The following is a 20,882-nucleotide window of genomic DNA, read 5'->3' as shown; positions in this document are numbered from 1 at the left end:
ACACACCCCGTGGCTATTTTAGGATCAGCACATCACACACACACACTCTGTTATGGACAGTGGAAACACACACACACACACAAACACACTGTTATGGACAGTGGACACACACAAATATACACACACACACACACAAATACACTGTTGTGGACACACACTCACAAAAGGCTATAGATAGCGACTGTGGCTGTCTGGATCATTCCTGGCCTGTGTAAACGCTGTTGTAAATAGCTGCAACACTAATGAAATCTACAGATTGCTGGGGTACTTGATTCAATTGAAGTGTTCCAGACAGACAGGGCCCTATTTCATTTCAATATGAGCATTGTGCCCTGTGGTCTGAGACAAGGCTGTTAGGAGAGACAAAACAAGAACACACACGGATGCTCTCTTTCTCTCCCGCATGCACACACACACACACACACACACACACACACACACACACACACACACACACGACTGTATATATGAATGGACAAAGCCATCGATCAAGTCACACTATTCATTCCTCTGTGAAGACTCAATAGCGCATTGAAGCCAAATGAAGTCGGTTAAGATGGCGTCAAAGATTTTTATAACTAACCCAAGATAGACCAGAGTCTGTGGTTTCTAATGGGAGCAAATTAATCATAGTGGGCAGAATAAGCAAGGAGGTGGGCAGAGACAAACACGAGCCAGTGAGATCCTATTGGCGTGTTCTATCATTTATTTGCATATTTCCGTTAGGGAACGCCTACTCTGTGAATTGCTTGTGTGCAATAACCCAATTCGCCCTTGCATTCCTTCTAAACAACGCAATTTGTTTTGAAACTTTGGCAAAGGGTAAAGTCTACAAAACGCAGTCCACTCTGTTTGTTACAGATTCTAGTTTTGGAAACTGAAAACTGTATGGAGATCAAATGTTTCATTGATGAGAAAATGAGCAGAACGTCGACCAAAATCCATCTCGCTCCATCTCCTCCCACTGCCAGCCACTGGGCTTCCTCTCATCACCATATTTGGTAGTGACTGAAAACACCAACCGTATGCTTCACATTAAATCCGGTGAAATATCTGTGTCATTGTTCTATCTGTGATGGCGTCTAATGGAGACATAACATGTGCAGGCTAGCTCAGTGCTGTCCCCTCTCATTGATTAACTCAAGTTGAAGGCCGACCGGGTTACTACAGGCTGCCATTAGCAACTAAATTATCCTTACAACTTCTTCTGTGTGCGTTTTTTAAATAATCTGTTCAAGAACATACAGTACATCTGGTGTATTAGAAGCAATTATGGTCTTTGATGAAAAAAAATGATATTTACAAGAAGATTCACCACATTCACTCTAATGGGGATCCTGTTTTCTGCTAACAATGCCTGCAGGGCTGTTGTCGGCCTTGAACCTCCATGGTTTCAATGGGAGGGGGCAGCCATTCTCCCCTGACACACACACACACACACACACACACACACACACACACACACACACACACACACACACACACACACACACACACACACACACACACACACACACACACACACACACACACACACACACACACACACACACACACGTCTCTGCTGAAGAGGATATGAGTTTGGGTTTGACAGTCAGAGTGGAACAGGTCCAGAGAATAGAATGATGCATTCAGAACCGTGAGTCAACAGCCTTTGAGGTGCAGCAGTCTGTCTGTCTGACTGTCTGTCTGTCTGTCTGTCTCTCCATGCCACTCCCATTAGTCACTTGTATGCTTGTTTACTCATCATCGCAGATGAAAGATGACTGATTACATTGAATACATTAATTAAGAACTGTACTTTCCAAATAATCAGAATGATAAACAAGGCTTAATGCAAATGATCTGTCATTATGAATGGAATCAATGGACCATCAAATTACTGTTCGACAAACTAACTTAGAGGCAAGGAACATTAGACAAACCACGAGGTCAATGACTAAAATAATTAGGCTATATTTATTGGCCCATTGTGGAACATTCCAATTGTCAATTGTTCCATTTCACTGATCTCATGGGAGAAACATGCTTATCTGCTCTATCCCACAGATAGAGAGAGAGTGAAAGAGGGATGGATGGTAGTGGTGGTGATGAAGCTGGCACCATATGGCTTGATAAGGATAACCTTTTGTTCATAAAATTATCTGATGAAAGAAGTTATTACATTTCCATTTTAGCAGACGCTCTTATCCAGAGCGACTTACAGTAGTGAATGCATACATTTCATACATTATTATAATTTTTTTCCATACTGGCCCCCGTGGGAATCGAACCCACAACACTGGCGTTGCAAACACCATGCTGGCATTGCAAACACCATGCTCTACCAACTGAGCCACAGGGAAGCTAACATACCATCAATCATATCAAGGTACAAAGGAAAAACATGTAGGCTACAATTGCTACGATGCTATAATTAAGCAATAAGACCCATCACGGAGTGCCTGGTCACAGCCCTTAGCCGTGGTATATTGGCCATATATCACAAACCCCCTGAGGTGCCTTATTGCTATTAGAAACTGGTTACCAATATAACTAGACCAGTAAAAATACATGTTTTGTCATACCCGTGGTATACGGTCTGATTTACCATGGCTGTCAGCCAATCAGCATTCCTGGCTCGAACCACCCAGTTTATAAAAAAGTGGCATGCAATATTGCTTACTGAACGTATTCGATGTTAAATCTACTTCAGCAAACCATTCAGTTACCGAATAGCTGATCATTCTAAACTTCGTGGAGTGGAGAAGAATTCTCAGCTAGTTACTGACAGTCTATGCAACAGCTAGATCAATAATACGTATCCCCACAGGAAGCAGCAACACGAGGCAGACCTATTCATTCACACTTTCAGTGAGTCATATCTGCAGAGGTTTTACCAATAGCAACCTGTTGGTGTCAGAGGGAGAACGTCTGGAGGGACCGTTCTTTGGCTGTCGGAACAACACAACTTTATCATGGGGAAGAATAGTGGAAACAACTGAATCATACCTCAGGTCTTATACAATCTATCAGTACGCTATACATCTATTGACTACATCTAGGCTACTTTTCCAGTAGGATGCTGAACAATAATTCAAGATGAACAGACAATTATTTTGGAGGTTTTTTAAACTGCTTGTAAAGTCAAGAGTGGCTGTCAATGATGTTCAAAGAGACGCGTTGCGTTGACTGGTGGTATTTCGGTCTCAGAAACGGTCAATGTCACTAAAACATCAAAGGGGTTACATTGGGGAAAAGGAGTTAGGCTACATAACCTCTAAATTTCCAGGCAACATAAATGGATGGCTAAACTAAATACATTTAAAGAAAATCATATTGCTTACGTTAGCCTAAAATCTGCCTATTTTTGGGGACAGGACAATCCCATCATCACCGTTAACAAAATCCCATTGTAACCTCTAGTCAAGTCTCGGTGAAAGTCATTCGCATGCAAGTTCGAGCACTTTCCCACCCGCTGTCACTGCCCTATACACCCAACAACTTCAATGCAACTCAGGCGACACACTTGTTTGCATTAGGCTACTGTCAATGTTCCACATAGAAACGCGATATGCGAAACCCGAGTCGCCATCGCTTCTCTCTCTACCTGTGCGGTGTGATTCCGTCCGACTGCGGCGTCTTCGGCGTTGTCTCTCTACCTCCTCACTCTTCTTTGTGAATCAACCTTGCATTCCAGCTGCGCGCCGATAATCTCCTGACGTTTTTTTTGCAGACAGTTTGACTCACCAATGACTGTCCTCCGGCATCCAAATGATGTTTGTTACCCAGTAATGAAATACAGCTATGTCCACAGGGGGCTTTCTTTGACCAATAGTCTACCAGAGAGCGGAGTGTCTAGTTAACAGAGGTGGAGACTACGTCAGAGCTTTGCGGGGCTTCGGGATGGATGTTGCGGCTCTTTCAGCAGGTAGCCGTCCTTGCGGGTGTTTGCGGGCTTCATATCGAATCAAATCAAACATGTGTTATGACAGATTCCTACGTCTCTCAGTTTACTCAGGTAGCCTAAATTGATGATTGGTATCATTTATAAACGTCAGTTGTCTGGGAATATTTTAGCCCTTTCGGCATGTTTTTATTCATTGAACACGGACATTTGAAACAGTTGCCATGCATTTATTGTAGGCCTATTAGTAATAATTCATCACCATTTTGAAATGCATAACCAAAACTGTCAGTGCATTTACTGTGTGCATGAATGAACACAGGCTATCAATAATTGATTAATAAAAAACAAAACATTATGGTCTATCACATAAAACATTCAAGTGTGTCCAGTAGCCTAACTTTCTAACCTTAATCACCCTCTTATCTTCAGCACTGTTCTCTCACATCAACAAGACCATTTGATTAGGCAGACATATTTCCTCTTGTAAACAGGTCTAAACCTGTGATGGACAGATCCATACCTATTCAAATAGACCACTGTCCACTAATGGCCATCACTGACAATCTCAGGGGCCGATCGATCAACATTCCTTTGTACTAGGCTACAATTGCATCAATATGCGTGCACACTGATTTCACACTTCAGAATAGTTTGTATTTGTTTTGGGCATCTAAGAGCAGGCTGGCCTTGAGATGGTCTATACCAGTAGAATTAAGCGTCAAACTTAAGGCTACATTATATGGTGTAAAAATAGCACTGCCTTTATTTTTATTTAACCCTTTATTAAGACAAGCCAGATCTAGTTGGCCTATATTGAGGCAAAGCAACCTCAGACTGTGTTCATAAAGTGAGGTATGACGCCATATGATGATGCCGTATATAAGATGGTCAGTACATAGTAATAACAGTGCATAAATACAATACAGGTTTCATACTGATGCCACGTGCAGTGAATAGATTCTGACCCATACAGAAAATATCGGATTATATTCTATTACATCACAAGATACTGATCGATGTCTGTACAAATCCATAATCAGGTGTTGGACTGGGCAGGAAGGGACCGTACGGTTAGAAACACTCTTGGTGGGGTGAAAATAATAAAAAGGCAAAGACCAATTCATTTGAAGACGGTTCCACTATCTCCTGCATTTTCAGAAGTAGTATCATTATATAAGTTCTAGATAAGTTCTTTAAAATAACTTTTTTTACTAAGCTCTTTTTTAAATAACTTCCTGAAAGTAGCTCCATTGATTAAAACTATTTGGCAGGTGTTTGTGCAGGATTGTAGAGCACAGTGCCCTTGTGTGGCATTGCTGGGCAGGGCAGACCAGCTCTACCGGTGTCTGTACTGCACTGTGCAGGGAGTCTCAGGCTGCTGGGTCCCTACCAGATGGAGATTGCTCTGGGGAGAGTAGAAAATTATAGATAGGAAGTAATTGGTAGTGATACTGTCATGGAAATGCTTACACAGGGACATTCAAAGTCAACATTAAATGAATCATTGTTTATTTGTCAGCGCGCTGGAGAGGTTCCAACCAACTCAATGGACCATAGTACACATGTCAACCAGGAGCTCTGCCTGGGCAGACCCAGCAGTTGTCTCATATTAGCGCTATACACAGACAAGTTATATTTGCATGATTTAGCATAATTAATTCATCATTTACCGTTTTGTTTCATTCATGTGACCGACCAATACTGTTTCATAACATGTGACCGACCAACACCTCAAGAGGCTTCTTCTCTCTAAGCTGAGACCTTGAAACTGAGATATTGTTCGTTCGTTCTCAAAACAAGGTATGGGTGTACTGCCAAATTGCAGCTACTGATGTGAGGATTTGTTCAGTCAACCACTTGCATGAACACAGAAATTGGTTTATAGAACAGCACAAACATTAACATTTCCCTTACAGTACACTACAGTATTTAACTTTAGAGACTTCAATATTAGTATTTAAATTAATGTATGTTTTCAAAGTCCCATAAAATGAGAAAGTCGTTTCCAAACTTACAGGTTTAGGCAACGGGTCCATGAGAGTGACATCATACTTGAAGAGAATCAAGGCAGCAAACATCTGGAGTTCCATTATGGCATACCACCTGTTGATACAATTAAAAACACATGATTAACATGTTAACTTCTCCAAAAACAAACAACAACTGGTGATATCAAACTAACCTAACACACACAACAGTAAGCTCCGACAGAGAAAGTAACATACACTCAAGGCAATGTGATAGGATCCAGTCATCCTTTTCATCTGTCTCTCTTACTGAGAGACTCTCTCCTTTGATGCATTATCTTTGTTAGCATTTCAGCAGGTTATCAGACACAATGGAGGTGCCATTCCCGGCTAACCCAGAGCTGTCACAACAAGAAGAGAGGAAATGAAAGGTGTAGGGGCTGGTGCTCGTTTGATTCCAATGTGTCATTTTACCTCTCCTACATTCACTGCTGAAACAGCACAGTGCTCCGACAAGAGAGTGAGAAAGAGAATGGATAGAGAGAGAGAGAGAGAGAGAGAGAGAGAGAGAGAGAGAGAGAGAGAGAGAGAGAGAGAGAGAGAGAGAGAGAGAGAGATTGAAAGAGAGTGAGAGAGAAAAACAAACAGGGCTTTAGGGAAAAGGACAGAAGTAAAGAGAATTAGCAGTAGAGAGGACTTAAGAAAAAGCTGTGTGCTGGTCTTTCTCAGTGATCATAACCTGGAAGACTGCTTCAGACTGCTGTGAGTCATACCGGGGCATTGTGTCAGTGACGCAGACACAGGGACAATCTCCTAATATCATCAGAATCAAACTAGACTGGATTGGTGGATGGGAAGAATGAAATATGGGAGTGTCATACAGGGTAAGCTCCCCATAGTTATTTCTGTGCCTCTCCCCTCGCTCCTCCCACCACTGTACCCTGGCTGTGGTCATTTCAGCGGCCTCCTGTGTGAATTAACCACTGAGATGCAGGATGCTAGCTCTAGCATGACAATAAGACTCAGTGGTGAGTGAGCACTAGTGAGCCAGCGCAAAGGCTTACTTTGTAGCCTGTCTGCTCAGTGCAACTGACAAAGCATACTTTCTCTGTTTGAGTTAATACATTGCATATCATTGCCATTTCTTTCAGCATGTCTGAATATGCATAGGTTATGACTATGTCTGTGTGTGTCCTAGAGAAAGGGGTCACAGGTCAGTCCCACTCTAAAGTACGCCTGTGTCTTTGATCCTGCTGTGCAGCTGGGAACATGCCCTGATCTTTTCCCTGCTTACGTCACACCGTCCCCCTGGCCGCACCCGGCCGCTCTGGGCCACCGCTGATGTCCCAGTCAGGGCCCCAGAGGACCCGAGGGTTGACATTCAGGGGCAAAAGCGCAGCACAGCCATACAAACTATATAAACCCAGAGCCCCAAGCTAGCCACCTCCCCAGAGACAGTGACAGACACAGCAGGAGGCTGGAGGACAGGGTAAGACACACCAGCAATAATACTGTAGTACCCACATAATATGCCTGTGGTCTGTGGGATATTGATCTTCACAAATTGCTATCAATGCTTATTTTACTGGTGCAAAATAGGGCTCGAAAAAACGCCCCCAAAATCATACATGGAAGCCATATCCAATACGATACCTTATTCATTGTCTGACAGATTCAATTCTACTTAGCTGGATTGGCAAGAGAATGGATACTAGCAGGATGGTAGTAGCTACTATTTATATTTAACCTTGATTTAACTAGGCAAGTTAGTTAAGAACAAATTCCTATTTACAATGACGGCCTACTAAAAGGCAAAAAGACCTCCTGCGTGGACAGGTGGCTGGGATTTCAAATATAAATATAGGACAAAACACACATCACGGCAAGAGACAGACTACAACACTACATAAAGAGAGACCTAAGACAACAACATAGCATGGCAGCAACACATGACAACACAGTATGGTAGCAACATAACACGGCAGCAGCACAACATGACAACAACATGGTAGCAACACAACATGGCAGCAGCACAACATGGTAGCAGCACAAAACTTGGTACAAACATTATTGGGCACAAACAGCACAAAGGGCAAGAAAGGTAGAGACAACCGTACATCACGCAAGGCAGCGTCAGTAAGAGTGTCCATGATTGAGTCTTTGAATGAAGAGATGGGATAAAACTGTCCAATTTGAGTGTTTTTTGCAGCACGTTCCAGTCGCTAGCTGCAGCGAACTGAAAAGAGGAGTGACCCAGGGATGTGTGTGCTTTGGGGACCTTTAACAGAATGTGACTGGCAGAACGGGTGTTGTATGTGGAGGATGAGGGCTGCAGTAGGTATCCCAGATAGGGGCGAAAACTCTAGTGTGTGTTCTGAATAAAAAAACATTATGTCTGTTTTTCTAACCTTCCTGGGCACTGGTTTCGGCCTCCTCCAAATGCCACAAACCCTTCCAAGAAGACATTCTTTACTAAATCTGCCTTCTCCCATCGTTCCTGTGGGAAGAGAGAAGAGATTTTATTTCAGAAAAAACTTCAGTTTTATTTATATCCTAGAAAAGGGCTTCAAGCAGACCTATACTATTTTAAACCACATGAACAGGGAAGTTTGGATCGCTTTGAACGTTTTTTCATTTTACATTGAGAGCAGTGAATGGATTTCAACCAGTCATTTCAAACCATCTGAATGATTCTCTGCTGTACTTGTAGATTGGAAGTAGTGTTCCAAAATGCAACTGTCCACCAATTTCACTGTGTGTCATAAGAAAATACTAGAATGTCACAGATTCCCCCGGTACTGCTGCTCTTTCCGTGCACCAGTTCCGGAGGTCTACATCACCGGCCTCTAGGTGTCACTGAACTGTCTCATTACACACACCTGGTTCCCATTTCCCCTGATTGGTAATTGTATATATGTGCCCTCTGTTCACCAGTGTCTGGTCGGTTATTGTTCCATGTCCGTTGGTCTTGTCAGTACCTGTGCTTTGTTGTTTCGGCTTTCGTGCTGCGTGTATTGTGTACTTGTTATTACGGGTCCCGTCCGTGTATTGTTATTACGGGTCCCGTCCCGTGTATTGTTATTACGGGTCCCATCCCGTGTATTGTTATTACGGGTCCCGTCCCGTGTATTGTTATTACGGGTCCCGTCCCGTGTATTGTTATTACGGGTCCCGTCCCGTGTATTGTTATTACGGGTCCCGTCCCGTGTATTGTTATCACGGGTCCCGTCCCGTGTATTGTTATTACGGGTCCCGTCCCGTGTATTGTTATTACGGGTCCCGTCCCGTGTATTGTTATTACGGGTCTCGTTTCGTGTATTTATTAGAGGTTTAACCTCGCTCTTTTGTTTGGATTAAATCCCTGTGTTTTTGTATACCTGTTTGTTTTGGGCTTCGTCCCGTGCCTTTTCATGGCATGTTGTATATTTTGGGTGGAGTATTAAACCCCCCCCTAATACGAATTCCTGCGCCTGTCTCCAATAATTTATACAACGTGACATAGAAAGGCTACTGTTACTAGCCTGGAGTTAGTGGTTATTACATAGCATTATGGTCCACAACCCATTATGCCGATTTGGCCGATTTTCTTATTTAATTTTTCTTTTTTTAATATTTTTTTTAGACCTTTATTTTACTAGGCAAGTTAGTTAAGAACACATTCTTATTTTCAATGACGGCCTAGGAACGGTGGGTTAACTGCCTTGTTCAGGGGCAGAACGACAGATTTTTACCTTGTCAGCTCAGGGATTCAATCTTGCAACCTTACGGTTAACTAGTCCAACGCTCTAACCACCTGCTTTACATTGCACTCCACGAGGAGCCTGCCTGTTACACAAATGCAGTAAGAAGCCAAGGTAAGTTGTTAGCTAGCATTAAACTTATCTTATAAAAAAATCAATCAATCATAATCACTAGTTAACTACACGTGGTTGATGATATTACTAGTTTATCTAGCCTGTCCTGCGTTGCATATAATCGCTTAGGTACACGTTGCTCCAACCATAAACATCAATGCCTTTCTTAAAATCATTACACAATTATATATTTTTAAACCTGCATATTTAGTTAATATTGCCTGCTAACATGAATTTCTTTTAAATAGGGAAAATGTGTCACTTCTCTTGCAAACAGAGTCAGGGTATACGCAGCAGTTTGGGCCGCCTGGCTCGTTGCAAACTGTGAAGACTATTTCTTCCTAACAAAGACAGCCAACTTCGCCAAACGGGGGATGATTTAACAAAAGCGCATTTGCGAAAAAAAGCACAATCGTTGCACGACTGTACCTAACCATAAACATCAATGCCTTTCTTAAAATCAATACACAGAAGTATATATTTTTAAACCTGGTTAGCAGGCAATATTAACCAGGTGAAATTGTGTCATTTTGCGTTCATTGCACGCAGTCAGGGTATATGCAACAGTTTGGGCCGCCTGGCTCGTTGCGAACTAATTTGCCAGAATTTTACGTAATTATGACATAACATTGAAGGTTGGGCAATGTAACAGGAATATTTAGATTTAGGGATGCCACCCGTTAGATAAAATACGGAACGGTTCCGTATTTCACTGAAAGAATAAACGTTTTGTTTTCGAGATGATAGTTTCCAGATTCGACCATATTAATGACCTAAGGCTCGTATTTCTGTGTGTTATTATGTTATAATTAAGTCTAGGATTTGATAGAGCAGTCTGACTGAGCGGTGGTAGGCAGCAGCAGGCTCGTAAGCGTTCATTCAAACAGCACTTTTGTGCGTTTGCCAGCAGCGCTTCGCAATGCATTGTGCTGTTTATGACTTCAAGCCTGTCAACTCCCAAGTTTAGACTGGTGTAACCGATGTGAAATGGCTAGCTAGTTAGCGGGGTGCGCTCTAATGGCGTTTCAATCGTCACTCGCTCTGAGACTTGGAGTAGTTGTTCCCCTTCCTCTACATGGGTAACGCTGCTTTGAGGGTGGCTGTTGTCGATGTGTTCCTGGTTCGAGCCCAGGTAGGAGTGAGGAGAGGGACGGAAGCTATACTGTTACACTGGCAATACTAAAGTGCCTATAAGAACATCCAATAGTCAAAGGTATATGAAATACAAATGGTATAGAGAGAAATAGTCCTATAATAACTACAACCTAAAACTTCTTACCTGGGAATATTGAAGACTCATGTTAAAAGGAACCACCAGCTTTCATATGTTCTCATGTTCTGAGCAAGGAACTTAAACGTTAGCTTTTTTACATGGCACATATTGCACTTTTACTTTCTTCTCCAACACTTTGTTTTTGCATTATTTAAACCAAATTGAACATGTTTCATTATTTATTTGAGGCTAAATTGATTTTATTGATGTATTATATTAAGTTAAAATAAGTGTTCATTCAGTATTGTTGTAATTGTCATTATTACAAATAAAATAAAAAAATCGCCCGATTAATCGGTATCCGGTTTTTTGGTCCTCCAATAATCGGTATCGGCGTTGAAAAATCATAATCGGTCAACCTCTAATTGACTCACTAAATCGCCTGCAGTCTCTGACCACTGCTGCAGTTTACCTCACAGCCCAGACCTTTGACCTACTCTTCCATGTCACAGAAACAGAAATAAAGCTCTCCTTTCCGGAAAATGTCAAGCGGCTAAATACGTGCCCTGGTTTTCAAGCACCCTCATCCGCACTGTTGAAGCAGGACGAGAAATAGCATTATTTACCAATGCTCTCAAAGTCCATTTATACTGCAGCAGCGTAGGCATGTGGGGCTTCAAATATTTAGTCTGTTTTTAAGAGAGAAGGATGAGGGAGACAGTCAGTGACCCGGGAATGCACTCCTGTGGAAGATACAAGTGCATTTCTTCTGTCTGCAGGTAGGGGGATACTAAGCAACAGAGGAGGTTAATTGCGGTGATAAATGTCATGTCCCCCCCTACCACCGAGTGTCATTCATTTTACATTAGAAGTCTGTCGGAAGCCTGAGCAGACGCACGCTCCGGCCCGGCTCTCAGGGGAGGCTGACACACACACACACACACACACACACACACACACACACACACACACACACACACACACACACACACACACACACACACACACACACACACACACACACACACACACACACATGAAAAATGCAAAAGACATGCTACAGCAACAGCTATTGTGTGTTAAGGTGGGTTTGTGTGTGCCCTAAAATATCCAACTCACTACCTTTCCATGTATTTACTGTGCCCCACCAAGTTGAAATACTGACTTGAGAGCATCCCCTTCATCATTAGGTTAATATCCCATATAATTTAAGGTAAATATGGTAGGTCTAGTCTAGTACTTACCGGTTTGAACTCCTCTGGTTCAGGGAAGTAATGTGGGTTCCGATGGGCCCAGTAAGGAGACACCATTAACAAGTCCCCTGGTGGAATTATGTAGTTCTAGAAGAGAGGAATACACACATATGCACGCCACTTTACATATACTGTATCATTTATGGAAATTAAGGCTTGACTTTGAGGGGATGTAGAGGCTTGAAAAAGTCTATCGGGGGTCAGAGTCAGAGTCTATCGGGGGTCAGGAGGCCCACCTGTATCCTGAGGGGTCGGACCACCCTGCGTGTGATGGCTCCAGGGGCCCGAAGCCGGATGGCTTCCAGGATGCACCACTTCACATAGGGCATCTGTTGCAGCTCTTCAGCGGTCACCTTGGTCTTCCTGGTGTCTGTCATGGACACACACACACGGCGGAACGAACACACACACACACACACACACGTGGTGAGATATACACACCAACACACACTACCACACACCTACTGACAAGATACAACCGTCTACCACTGAGCTTATGAGAAGAAGCTGTGCTGTTTCAGTATGCATCACTGAGCTGGTATGATTAGATATCAGACCCATTAGGATTCCGTGGGATTTCATTAGAAGATATGCATATGTAAGTATAATTGAAAGTCTCAAAGGGGACGATTATTGAAAATTCACTTAATTACTATGTCATGAATATAGTCTTCTCAGATTACTGAAACCACTGAGCATAATCATTAGAACTCCCTAGAAACAGGACTTCTGCCTTCAAAAGTGTGACAGGTGAGTGTTGAGCTACTGCTGACACCTACTGGAGGTTTAGGGATATAGTCAGACTGAAGCGAAATGAGATGGAGAGACAATGTGGCACAATTACCGTACTGCTTAATCTTCCATTGTATGTGTTAAGATCTCCAGTCATGGTAACACCAGGGCCAAAAACAACATCATTGAATTCTTAGAATCAGCCATAAGTTTACTCAGCAAAACCCCACTGTCAAATGGCACATACATTCATTACCAAGGTAAAAATACTCCATCCACCACCATATCCCAATCTACCCCAGGTCATCAGGACCTCACATACTGTGCAGCAGGTTAGAGAAGCTAATGGGGCATGTGTCAGTGGGAGGCTATAAAACAGAGGAGCGATAGCGTAGTGTAGCTCACACCTTGGTCTTTGAGTGCTGCATTGATCTGCTCCATGGCTGTCTGGTAAATTGTGGGATTGGATAAGATGAAGGCTACAGCCCAGAAGGTAATCTAAACAAAATACATTTTATATCAGAATTATGATATCTCCAATCAAACCAATTTAAATGGCAATTAACTAGAGTATCTGGCAGATTAAAAACTCAGGTGATGAAGGTGAAGAGTAGCGATCGTAAATCTAATTCATATATAAACGATGCCCCTGCTTATCCGTAATAAGATTTGTAAAAATTACTCACTGGAATTGCATTGGCAAGCGATGCCCATAACATCAGTAATCCATAGTTGGGCAGGAATTTATCTGTGATTAAGGTGACAAGGTGTTGCAGCAACGTCTGCAAAAATGCCATACATACAATCATTTACAATGAGGTTAGGCGAAATACAGACTTCATACATTTCATTCCCTTGGAAATTTCACTATATAAGTATACGATGGTATCTATCATCCTCATTATTCATTAAAGATGTGACAATAACTAGTACGAACTCAGACCCAGGCGCAGAGAAACACAGCAGGCAGAGGTGAGGGTAAATCCAGAATGTTTACTGAAGTATTCCTGACGTTCCACCAGGGGTAACTGAACATCGACGTAAATCACAAAAGGGTCCGGGGTCCAAAATGTCCCGGGCCGGATCCCAGGACCGTTCCTCAGGGCCGTAATCCTCCCAGTCCACGAGATACTGAGTCCCCCGCCGAATCTGACGGTTGCAGAGTATGCGTCGCACCGTGTAGGCTGGCTGTCCCGCTATCATGCAAGGCGGAGGTGGAGGCCGAGTGGCCAGAACCAGGGGACTGGATACCACAGGCTTGAGTCTGGAGATGTGGAAGGTGGGATGAACCCTCATGGACCGGGGAAGATGAAGATGAATCTTGAATTGCCCAACGTACCGGGGTGCCAACTTCCTAGATTCCACGCGTAGAGGCAGGTCCCTAGTAGACAGCCAGACCATCTGGCCTGGACGCAGGAGGTTGATGGCGCAATCGTAGGGCCTGTGAGGTAGTTTGCTGGCCCTTTGTTTGCTGAAGGCCTGACCCAAATCCCAGTAATCCCGAGGTACGCGGGAAAGATCAGGCTTGTCACTCCCAGCTGGAGGAACAGGAGAGTCGGAAGTCTCCAGACGAGCAGGACCGGAAAGGTCTGGAGAGAGTTACTGGCAGGTGAACTGGCATGAAGGATTCCATCTCAGAACTCTCCCGAAGGCCAATCAATCTGAGGATTATGGGTGGAAAGCCACAGATGTCCAAGAACCAGGGGAAGCTCAGGAGAGTTCACCAGATGAAACTGGATAAGCTCCACATGGTCATCCAGAACTCGTAGCTGAATAGGCATGGTGAGTTGCTTCACCTTCCCAGACGCTAGGGGTTGACCATCCAGTGCAGTGACTGACAATGGAGTGTCCAGCATAGTGAGTGGCAGCCTCTGTTGGCGAGCTAATGTGCAATCCAGAAAACAGCCGGTAGCCCCAGAGTCTATGAAAGCAGAAATGTTCAACTGCCCATTGTCCCACCGCAGATTGGCCGGAAGCAAGGTGCGTGCCATGTCGGCAGCTGGAGACTGTATCTGACTCCCCAGTATTCTCCCGTTTACTGACGGGTCATCCCGTTCTCCCATCAGCTCGGGACAGGAGGCCCGGAAATGTCCAGACTGTCCACAGTAAAGGCAACGTTGCTCGTTAATCCTGCGCCTTCTCTCCAGAACAGAAAGTCTCGTACGTCCCAATTGCCCCGGCTCCTCTGAAGGATATGATGGGGAACCAGAGCCGAATTGAGAACTATGACGGGATACCGGACCTGCAAGGCGATGACATATGCCACTCTGGAACGCTCGGTGGGAAACGTTGATGCCTGCAGCTCGAAGACCAGCGAACATTAGACCAGGAACCCACGACACCTCCCAGGATGCCCCTCATAGCGCTCCGGTGCCTGGAGATGAGGCTCCCGAGGGGAGGAAGACGATGAACTGGTAGAAAGTGGAGGGTTAGGAACCACCACAGGTGCAGCAAACGTTGCTTCCGTCTGTCCGGTCTGCAGAGTGAACACAAGAGTTCCTAAATCCTCCGACAATGTCTTCAGCCGCGCCTCATGGCGACCAATCACAGCTCCATGGTGAGTAAGAGCCGACCGCAAGTGGTGGAGCTCGGAGTGTCCCTCGGATGACGGAGAAATCTTGGCTGGGTCCATTTTTGGCTCAGGTCTACTGTGACAATAACTCTAGTATGAACTCGGACCCAGGCGCAGAGAAACACAGCAGGCAGAGGTGAGGGTAAATCCAGAATGCTTACTGAAGTATTCACAGGAAAAACAACAAAGCAAGTGCACGAGTACAAGACAAGAGACCTGAGCAACCGGCCCAGTTCCATAGAGGAACCCAAATAGTCCTAAACCAGGTGAACCCAATAATCCCAATCAGGCTCACCTGGACACTAGAAACATAAGGATGCCCTCCAGTAGCACCTTCAGGGATAACATTCCATGATGACTTCTAACCTGTGACAAAAGAGCCAAATATTGCACTAACTAGAAGTTAGAACACCAGTATGCAGGTCAGGAACATCAGTAAGATCAATCTTAGCTGGCTGGTACAGGTGCTGTTCTGGAATCAGGATGTTCATTTTAAAGGTTTCTGTCACGATTTCCACCGAAGGTGGCTCCTCTCCCTGTTCGGGTGGTGCTCGGCGGTCGTCGTCGCCGGTCTACTAGCTGCCACCGATCCTTTTTTCTTTTTCGTTTGGTCTTGTCTGTTTTGATTGTGCACCTGCTCCTTGTTTAGGTTAATTAGTGTGGGTATTTATTTTCTCCCTACCCGCTTTGTTTCGTGCGGGTTTATTTTTGTTTCCCTGTTTCTATGTTGGGCAACGTTATTTTTGTTCATGTATATTCATTCAGGTTTTTCCCTAGATTGTTAATTCTAGTGGTGTTCACGGACTGTGTATTTAGGTCCTGGGCCTGTATGTTTTGGATGGACTCATTAAACACTTTTTCCATCTACTCCTCTCCTGCGCCTGACTCCTACACCCACCTCTCGTAGAGAGCTCTGACAGTTTCACCTGGTCCAATGGCCGTTCATCAACCAAAAGCCTTTATCAAGATGATATATGGAGAATCTTTAGGGCTGACAACGAATGAGTGACAATATGATTCATATCCTAACTGGGATAACTGCCAAGGTGGGTAAAAAGTGCATCTCGTCCCATAAAGAATTATCATTACATCCATCTACAGGAGACAACCTTGGCGAAATGATTAAAATGACAATGTCAGACACCAACTGCTGAGTTATGAGATTTGACTCAATGTCAAAATGTCAAATGTCCAATATGCAAATCCAGCATTTAAAACGGTATTGTTCTCTATTCAAAGATAGGACTCACCCTGTTGCCTGATTCACTGGATGTCTCATCATCTTCTGCTTTGACCACCATGTTCCCCAATAGAGACAGAAGCCAGCATTTGGAACTAGCCCATTCCCTGCCCCAAAAATACAACTATTTAGAAAACATTCAGTGCTGTAGCCTTGTGCCTAATCTCACATGGCCAGCCTTCCAAAATCCTGTCTCCTTTACTCGACTACTGAAGGCTCGCTTTCCAAAGCTACCTTGTACCTTACCCTCACATGAGTATCACATCCACACTATGTCAATAAAGGTAGCTTTTTACCTAAATCAACAGTCTGGTCAGACTGTCTTGTTTATTCTTAGATAGGCCAACTGTACAGTACATCTCAACACAAAGGTTTTGCCCTTCATTTCCTGGGATTTGCTTTAAGCATGTAGTCCTTAGTAAATAAACTCTATACTGCTTCCATAACAGTGGGGATAATTTGGTTCATTGGTTTATTTTTTTCATTTGAACAAACTTATATTAGCCAGGGCCGAAGTCCAATATAAATATACAGTGTATTGGTCCAATCTATATTGTCTTATGTTACACCTAAGCAATGTACACAATGAAATGTATATCCCACTCCATTCACCTGCCTACTACAGTAGTTTGAAAACAGCAACTAACTATCAGACTATCCAGGCCTGTGCCACACTGACCTGAGGAACATGTCTGGTAGCTGGGAGCCGTACTCAAAGCCCTCGTCGTAGATGGCAAACTTCTCCTTGAACTGCTCCATGGTAAAGGGACTGCCTGGAGAGTTATACTTCCCCAGTAGGTTACTCATCACAGCAGGGTACATTACGGCCCTGTCCGACATGAGAGGCGAGACGAGTCAAAGACTATTATAGAGGCTAATGGTCAGTATGGTCAGAGGGCTTTAGGTCGGTACTGCTGTGTAGGGATTACGTTGGAAAAAGATCATTACGAGACTCACCACTGTAACATCACCAGGAATTCAGCATTTTTTTTCGCCATAAAATGGTTCTTGAGTTGTCTGAGTGATGATCGTCACCAGAGATATACGTGTGTGAAAAGTTGTGTGTAATACAGGGTAATAGTGCATAAAACTGACCGTGCTGTTACATGATGAGCCAATCAAATGTAAGAAGTGCATAATAGTCCTTTATCTCCTAACATGTTTCATAATTCTTTCTTTCCTGTCATGTTTCATCTTCCTGTCATGTCCGTCAGTCCAGATATTCTGGTTTAGGTAGTTCTTCCACTAAAGGTAATATTATTTCAGCTGTGAAATGACTCCTGAGACCTGAACGATAGGTGTGGTGGACAGGACAAAGGATTGGCAGCACCCTATAGTATATTACTCATCAAAGAAGGATACATAGGACTACACAGTCACATGCCAGGGGCTGATCAACCTTATGAAAACAGCCTCAGCGCACAGCCAGTTACCGTATTCTAATGCTAGTTAACCTAACACTAATCCTAACAACACACTTTCAGTGATCCATATTGCACTCCTGCCACTTGTTTTTCTAAATGTTTTCCTGTTTCATACCTACTGAACACTCGCCATACCTCTCCCTCCTCTCCATAAGGGATGAACAGATACAGTCAGAGACTGAGTATCGGGTCCCGGGACACTGTACTTTACCTGACCAGCTCATTGAGTCCCCCAGAGCCCTGGTCCCCCAGCGTCTCCAGGTGGTCGTTGAACTCTTCACACAAGTGGTCAGTCAGCTGAGCCACATTGCCTGGGGTCAGACGGCCCTTGATCAGAGTGTTGCATGCTGGGTGGAACTTGTAGAAACTGTCCTTGCTGATGGAAGCTACAGAGAGAGAAACACATTGCTGTATTATGTTGTTGGTTATGTTTCTATTGTGTTGCTGCGTTGTCCGCATGCCACTTTTAAACCCATTTGGACATAACTAAAGTGAAGTAAAGTGAATTGAATCCATTCAGCTTGAAGCTTCTGTTATTGTAACAGTCAGATATATCTTTCAGTACAGACTCGCAAGACACTCGCGAAGAATCCATCGATCATTAATGTCTCTTGAAAACAGAGAAAGACTGAGAATTTGTTTTATTATTTACTACTACTACAAATAAAAATTCTGAACACTTGCAGTCAGATGTTAAATGTGGCAGCTGAGTAATCTGAACCTATGGGGAGAAGGCTGAAACCACTGGCAAGTGGACCAGCGAAGGCCAAAGTCAACTAACGTTTCAGCACAGGAAACTGTAACACACACAGTAAAACCCCACCTGTGTTATGGACAGGCTCCTGGACTGCCTGCTCAAAATCCACATCTTTGGACATGAAAAAGGTGCGAAAGTCTTCATGAAGGGTCACAAAGGTCAATCGCTTGCCAGCCGCAACAACAGTGAAGACAGGCCCATACTGGAAAATACAAATTGTAATATTTTTATAGTCATTATAATTTTGTCTTGATAACAAAACAGACCTGGTGGCAGTAACAGTCCTAATCAGGGATTCTGACAGCGTTTGTGAGAATTAACTTTGTTAAATAATTAGATCAATTTGACATTAGATCAATAAAACGGGAGGGAGTGAAACAGGTTGAAACAGGTTGAAACATGAGTACAACATAGTAATAACACACAGCTGAACAACAAAACAACCAAACCGCCACTACATCACAGGAATGCTCATCTGAATAACTACAGTGTGCGACTTCGAATGCCCCATTCATACACCTTGGCCACCCCTCCAAATAACAAAACCCCTGGCACAGCACAACGGTTTGCATCAACAGGGTCAGCACATGCTGCTAACTTGCTCCCCAAGGCCCAGTTACATAAATGACTAAGTGAACAATAGGCCGTGATGAAGTTGAGAAGGCAGTGGGCAGCCTGGCACCAAATTCTGCTCCTAGCTTTACAGTGGAACTGAGCTTGGCATGTGGCAGCCTTCGTTGATTTAATGTATTCTTTCGGCAATATCAGCATTTTGACTTGCCATGTGTGTCGCAAATCTACCACCACAGAGTGTATAGGGTCAGGGTTTATGCTCATGTGTTCTCTCCCATGGTTTCTAGGAAGGGGCATCATTGATTGAAGCTGATATAGGCAGTTAATGAATTAGGGAGATAATGCTACAATTACAATGGTGGCAATAAAACCCACGTTTGTTGAATTACACATATGTGACAGAGAGTTCAGCAGGTTGAGGTGAGCTCCTGAAGAGACCAAAGACCTTGGACTTTGAGAGTCCCACAGCCACATGGTATCAATATCTGCTGATGATCATCTATCCATATATCTTATAGACCTATCTGAATTTGTCGAAACTAAGTTGGATCAATAACAATTGTTTATGTGTGAGTGGGCGAGAGAGAGAGAGAGAGAGAGAGACAGAGAGAGACAGAGAGAGAGAGAGAGAGAGAGAGACAGAGAGAGAGACAGAGAGAGAGAGAGAGAGAGAGAGAGACAGAGAGAGAGAGAGAGAGACAGAGAGAGAGAGGGAGAGAGACAGAGAGAGAGAGAGAGAGAGACAGAGAGAGAGAGAGAGAGAGAGAAAGAGAGAGAGAGAGAGAGAGAGTGTGAGGGATGGGTGGACAAAGTATAACACAGGGATGCAGAAGCGAACATGAATTATCATCGATATCACAAAGTCAGACATCAAACATGATGTTGACACCATCACAACTCAGAGATTATGTGGGCCGATATCTGTAGCATTCGAACAAATAAACAATTAGGTCATAGGGTCGAAAACGTAATATTCAGAATAAACAATCAAATGAGGATGTAAAAGCATTTACTATAGCCCAACCACCTGATGTTTGTTACCTTATCTCTGGCTTGAGATATGAAAGTCAGCGGAGATTTCCCAAACTCGAATGCCACACCAAACCAGGGGATCCATCCTTTTATGCACGGTGGAGCGTTTGGATAATTTCCGGCAAATAAAAGATGCGCTGAAATAGCCAAGATAACCAGAGACAGTACCAACGTTACGACTTCCATCACACCTGTCTGAAACCCCTAGGGCTCGCTCCAGCTCACTCTCGAACGAGGCAAAAAGCGGGTGTTGAAATGAAAGGAAGATTAGCCAACCAGAGCGGGGTCTCTTTCTCAGTCTGATCCAATCAGCTAAAAGAAGGGCAGAGCGTAATTTTGTAAACATTGCGCGAAAAGTTGTTTAGGAAATGTAGTT

At 43.7% G+C, this 20,882-nt stretch overlaps 2 protein-coding genes across 2 annotated transcripts in view; both read right to left on the bottom strand.

Moving 5' to 3' along the window:
- Positions 1-3,848, bottom strand: part of rcan2 (regulator of calcineurin 2) — a 148,990-nt gene extending 145,142 nt beyond the window's left edge. Inside the window, exon 1 of the mRNA XM_029750542.1 lies at positions 3,590-3,848. The gene's annotated coding sequence lies outside the window, so the exon portion shown is untranslated. The remainder of the gene's footprint in view (positions 1-3,589) is intronic.
- A 203-nt stretch (positions 3,849-4,051) lies between these two features.
- Positions 4,052-20,837, bottom strand: cyp39a1 (cytochrome P450, family 39, subfamily A, polypeptide 1). Its single transcript, XM_029750496.1, has 12 exons — positions 20,516-20,837; positions 18,968-19,103; positions 18,356-18,530; positions 17,400-17,549; positions 16,731-16,827; positions 13,595-13,690; positions 13,316-13,406; positions 12,413-12,546; positions 12,168-12,263; positions 8,265-8,353; positions 5,905-5,992; positions 4,052-5,294 (listed from the first exon to the last, which is right to left on the bottom strand). Exons 1-12 carry the CDS (start codon positions 20,690-20,692, stop codon positions 5,226-5,228), a joined length of 1,398 nt encoding a protein of 465 aa, XP_029606356.1. The 5' UTR covers positions 20,693-20,837; the 3' UTR covers positions 4,052-5,225.
- Positions 20,838-20,882: the final 45 nt, after the last annotated feature.

The sequence above is a fragment of the Salmo trutta genome, chromosome 1 (assembly GCF_901001165.1).
Source record: "Salmo trutta chromosome 1, fSalTru1.1, whole genome shotgun sequence".
In the NCBI taxonomy this organism is placed as follows: domain Eukaryota; kingdom Metazoa; phylum Chordata; class Actinopteri; order Salmoniformes; family Salmonidae; genus Salmo; species Salmo trutta.
The sequence above is the reverse complement of the archived record's forward strand: the minus strand, read 5'-3'. Positions and strand labels throughout refer to the sequence as shown.

Excerpts from the sequence above, each read along its gene's own strand:
- cyp39a1 (XM_029750496.1), bottom strand. The coding sequence starts at position 20,692 with ATGGAAGTCGTAACGTTGGTACTGTCTCTGGTTATCTTGGCTATTTCA. Across the intron at positions 18,531-18,967 it reads GGAGCCTGTCCATAACACAG|CTTCCATCAGCAAGGACAGT; the intron begins GTGGGGTTTTAC and ends CTCTCTCTGTAG. Across the intron at positions 17,550-18,355 it reads GGACTCAATGAGCTGGTCAG|GGCCGTAATGTACCCTGCTG; the intron begins GTAAAGTACAGT and ends CATGTCGGACAG.